We start from the raw sequence: 4,915 nt of genomic DNA on the forward strand, positions 1-4,915 counted from the left end.
ATTATAAATCTTGACTCTATCCTTGATATATCATATAAATCATTTTACATTAATGCACTATTTTTATTATAAATAATAGTTTTAACTTTTTTTTTTAAATATAAGTTATAATATTTACTAAGTAATATTATTTACTGCTAGTAATAGGTAATTTATAATAATAATTGTTTGTAAAAAATCAATTGACTATGTAACTCCTTTTTAATTCTCATGTTATTTTTTTAACTTAAATAATAGTAAAATAATGAATGATATTAACAATTTTTAATTTTAAACCTTTTTAAAATAAACCAAGTATAGAACATATATAATCGCAAATTTCCAATAATATAATAATAAATTACATATACTCACAAAGTTCTGAAACAAAGATAATTGTAGTAACCAATTCGATCAGAGAGCAAGATAAAACCATAAAACATTAACGGTTTATGATAAAACTAAAACACAAAATTAATTTTCAAAATCATTTTTCAATATTCTTTTTTTTAAATTTTAGTCTTTAGGTTTATGCAATTATTATTTTATTATATCTATAGAATAAATATCATTCTGAAATTCTTTTCTTGTACTGCACAATTACTTTTATCACTGCACAAAATATGTCTCACTAGACACTAAAAAAAAAACCTGACAATTCTTGCGTATATAATAGTTGATCAACGTGAATTTTACACTCTTACATAGTGTAAGCTAATACACATCACCTAATGCCACTAATGCACCATCTTCGACAAATCTTCGGGATTGTTTTGTCAGACAGGAAGTGAAGTCATGACTTTCAAATGTACGTATTCGAGAATTGTCTGATTGAGATGCCGTCGCTCTGCACTTTGAGCTTTCAACAGCGATGATCCAAAAATGTTTTTGTTCGAAAACCATTGAGAATTAAGAATAAAACGTTGGGTGGCGGACGATGAGAAAATGAAGCCGTATGTTTTTTTTTAAACCACAATTATACTGATAAACTTATATATACAGTGGTTTCTGCTGGCGAGTTACGTAAACCTAAATAAAGACGGCGAGCTGTGTTCACTTGGACCGTGGTATAATATACGCCACCTAAGACCTCGACTCGACCGTTTTAGCCGTTATTTGATATATGAATTCGGTGACCGTGGTCCATTTTGCTGAGGGTTTATTTGTAAGCGGTGATAGACCAACGACGATATAACTCTGAAGACCATGGTCTTAATCTATAAGTTTCCACTGTGCCATAAAACAGGGTTTTCGCGTCATATCGTTTATTAATATAATATATTGTGGATCTTAATTTAATTTAAAAAAAAAATTTTATTTAGAATTTGGAAAAGTGAATCTGCTGAAGTTAATATTTAATTTCGTAAATATCTAATCATGAGTTAATATATGTTAAATTGAATAAGTGCTGGATGTTGCTACCAGGTACCTAACACCTTTAAAAATTTAAAAATTCTCATTGTTATTACTGTCACTTTATAACCTAACCTAACCATACTGGGTATATCAATGTATCATCCCTTATCTTATGATTCACGTTAACTATTTTTATTTGTCACTTATCAAACCTACTCATTATATAAAGAATATGTATAGATTGTAGATTTATTTCAATAAATAAAAAAAAAAATGTCAAATATGAAATGTCAAAAATTAAATACCTACCTAATTAAAGTAATTTTTACTTGTTGAATTTGTGGTTAATTAGTAGTTATAACATTGTTTAAAATTATACACACATTTAATCGATGCTTATGAATTATTTTTCATTTAAAAATGTAAATCTTTCGCCATCTTAAAAGACGCTGGTGTCGTGTGTCCTGATCTTTTATGATTTGATATAAAATACAAAAAAAAATCAAATTAATTATATTTAATTTAAATCTCAAGGGTTCTATAATTGGATGGCCTATCTTATCATGTCATTCTGTCATTATATTACCTATATTGTTTTGTTGTACATATTATCACATTTACTTATTGTTAATACAGATCGTACATTTTCTAAAATTAAAAAAAAAAACATGTAAATGGATTTGGAAATAAGACAACAATATTGTACATAAAGCAAATTGTGAGTACCTACATATCAATTTTAACAGTAAGAGTTTATAATATTATTACTTATATAGGTAATAATAAATTTTTTTTAATATGAATTAGTAACAAAAGTGTTAAGTTAAATACATATATTATATTATTATATTCATTGAATAAATGTCATTGAATTTCTAAATAAATTCAATTGTTATAATTTGAATAATGTAGTTGTAATATAATTTGATGACCATTTGATAATACATTATACTATACTATCAAGGATAAAAGAAAATGGAGGAAATCGTTAATTATTATTACAAAAAAAGTTAGTCAATGATCTAATAGTGACTGTACTCATTCCAATCTCGTTTAAAATCTTAGTTTCAGTTAATACCTATGCATCAACTGTATTGCAAAATTGTAGAAATAATATAGGTCCTCATACTTCTCTCCCTTGAATATTTAATAGCATATTGGTATTATGGTATTATAAATAAAATACTTTTACGAATTTCATAATAAATAAACAATAGAATTGTTAATATACAATCAGACAAATATGATTAGTTTAATTACTATAGGAAAGATTATATAGAAATGAAAGCCTATAAATAATGAATGTTTGCATGATTAATTACATTTTTTCAGAATATTACTTTTTATAGTAGGTTGTTACTATATTTGCCTTTTAGAAAAATAATAACAACCATAGGTATTATGTGTTATTTAGTGGTATTTAGTGTTAAATTAATTATTGCTGATTAATAAAATAGTGTCTATGGTAAATTATTTAATAATAATATTTATGTAATCATGTTTAAATAAATGTTTCATTAAACGTTTTAAATATTTTTTTTGGTATGTAGCAATTTGAGTAATTTATACATTTTCACCACTACATCATTATAAAACGCGTAATTTTATTTTATGTTTAAAATATTCATTTAACATAATAATTAAAACCATAAACAGTTAAGTTACATATTCCATTACAAATAATTTTGTGAATCATATAAAAATTATGTTATAATTAATTAATTTCACTATTATTAACTATAATAAGTGGTATGGAACTATGTAATAAACTAACATAGGCAATAAAATAAAACTCACAGGTATATACTAAAGAAGATACATTTACCTCACACATCGGGATACCCGGAAACGAAAAAGCAGACACATCAGCCTATGAAGCCATTACATCTCCACAGTCCATTAAAATCAACTCTACGTCCTCATTTGAAATCCTCAGCACAATCCATCGGAAAATAATGGAAGAATGGCAACTTTTTTGGGAAAATATTCCCCTTACCAATACCTTACATACTAATTTATACCAAATTACCAAATACCAAATTCCTCCCTGCACAAAAAGAAAAGACGAAGTAACAGTTACTCGAGCCAAAATAGGCCACTATTTCTTAACCCATGTACATCTCATCAAAAAAGAACCAGCACCCTTATGCGATACTTGCAACGTAACTCTATCAATTGAACATATCGTAATCATCTGCCCCAAATTCACTGAAGCACGCAAGATACTCCAAAATCTAGCATCACTCTATCAAGCCTTCAAAGATGAAAACACAGCTGCAATCAGTACATTTTTCCATAATATAAACACTAAATACCCATTGTAAATAGCAACTATAATAATGTAGTAAAATGTATTCCAAAATTTAATGTATACACTATACATATATATATTTTCCTTTCTTTTTCTTGTATAAATTTTAACTAAAGTAGGCTAAAAACCTGTGTTGTTGAAGCCTTAATAAACTTTGAAAAAAAAAAAGATACATTTAGTTAAATTTATAGAAATCAAAACGTTGCAGAAGGACTTTTACATTGAATATTTAAATTAATAATTTATATAATAGTATAATCTATACTCTATAAATATCCATTTTTATAGATTAGCCAAAAATCGTTGAGCCTATAATTGACATACTTGTATTATTTATATTGAACACATAAATGCTATTAAATAAATGTTGATAATTATACCTATCCGGGACCATTCTAAACATTAATTACTGAAAGTTTTTTTTTTTAAATAAAAATAAAACTAACATAAACTAATAAAATTCCATGGATATTAAAGCCTCGTAATAATTATTTAACAATAAATTATTGGCGGAACAAATGTCAAAACGATAAATATTATCGTACTTAAAAACTGGAGTCATTTTAATTAGCATAGGTGCGATTTCAATAAAAAAAAATAGGGTGCTCATGCTATTCATTTTGTCATTTTAGTTTTTTTTTTAATTTTAAAAGAAGAATTTTTAGATACATAAGCATGATCATTATTTGAGGGTGCTAATTTTAAAATTGGGGGTGCTAATACCCCCTAAGCTCCCCTCCCTATTTGTGCCTATGTTAATTAGTATTACTACATGTATTGTATATATATATATATATATATATATATATATATATATATATATGAAATATATATTAGTCCAAATAACATAAACATCCAATTTTATTTACAAAATACTCACTCTGCTTAAATTAAGTTTTATAATAAACTTAATTTAAGAAGTAGATATATTTTTGTTTGATTGAAGGTCCAGCATGATGTTCGTACTTTTCTTGTGGTATGTAGTATTTTTTCTCAGTATTTCGATACATAAATACCGAATTTAGGATGAGTAGTTTATGATTTAAAGTTTAAATGAGCGAATTAAAAAAATATAATTCATAAGCCGCTCGCTTTATAAATTCGGTTTTTATATATTGAAATACTCAGAAAAATACTCTTCTTTCGAAGATGAAATTAAAATAGAAAAAACTTTAAAAATCATATGAATAAAAAATATTTAAAAATATAATATTTTGATAAAAACGTCGTTTTGTGACTGCTTGAAACTGTGTACAGTACAAAAAAAAT

At 25.5% G+C, this 4,915-nt stretch overlaps 1 protein-coding gene across 1 annotated transcript; it reads left to right on the forward strand.

Moving 5' to 3' along the window:
* Positions 1 to 1,102: 1,102 nt before the first annotated feature.
* Positions 1,103 to 3,659, forward strand: LOC149058172 (uncharacterized). The gene is made up of 2 exons (XM_089218327.1): positions 1,103 to 1,144; positions 3,135 to 3,659. The coding sequence occupies exons 1-2, from the start codon at positions 1,103 to 1,105 to the stop codon at positions 3,657 to 3,659; spliced, it is 567 nt and encodes a 188-aa protein (XP_089074453.1).
* Positions 3,660 to 4,915: the final 1,256 nt, after the last annotated feature.

Source organism: Diuraphis noxia, unplaced genomic scaffold (assembly GCF_037042655.1).
Source record: "Diuraphis noxia isolate RWA-SAM2 unplaced genomic scaffold, SU_Dnox_SAM2 contig0002, whole genome shotgun sequence".
Lineage (NCBI taxonomy): Eukaryota > Metazoa > Arthropoda > Insecta > Hemiptera > Aphididae > Diuraphis > Diuraphis noxia.

What these genes read in the sequence shown, in the direction of transcription:
- LOC149058172 (XM_089218327.1), top strand. Translation starts at nt 1,103, where the DNA reads ATGAATTCGGTGACCGTGGTCCATTTTGCTGAGGGTTTATTT. An exon ending in ATTTTGCTGAGGGTTTATTT is followed by an intron (nt 1,145 to 3,134) that starts GTAAGCGGTGAT and finishes TAAAACTCACAG; the next exon opens with GTATATACTAAAGAAGATAC.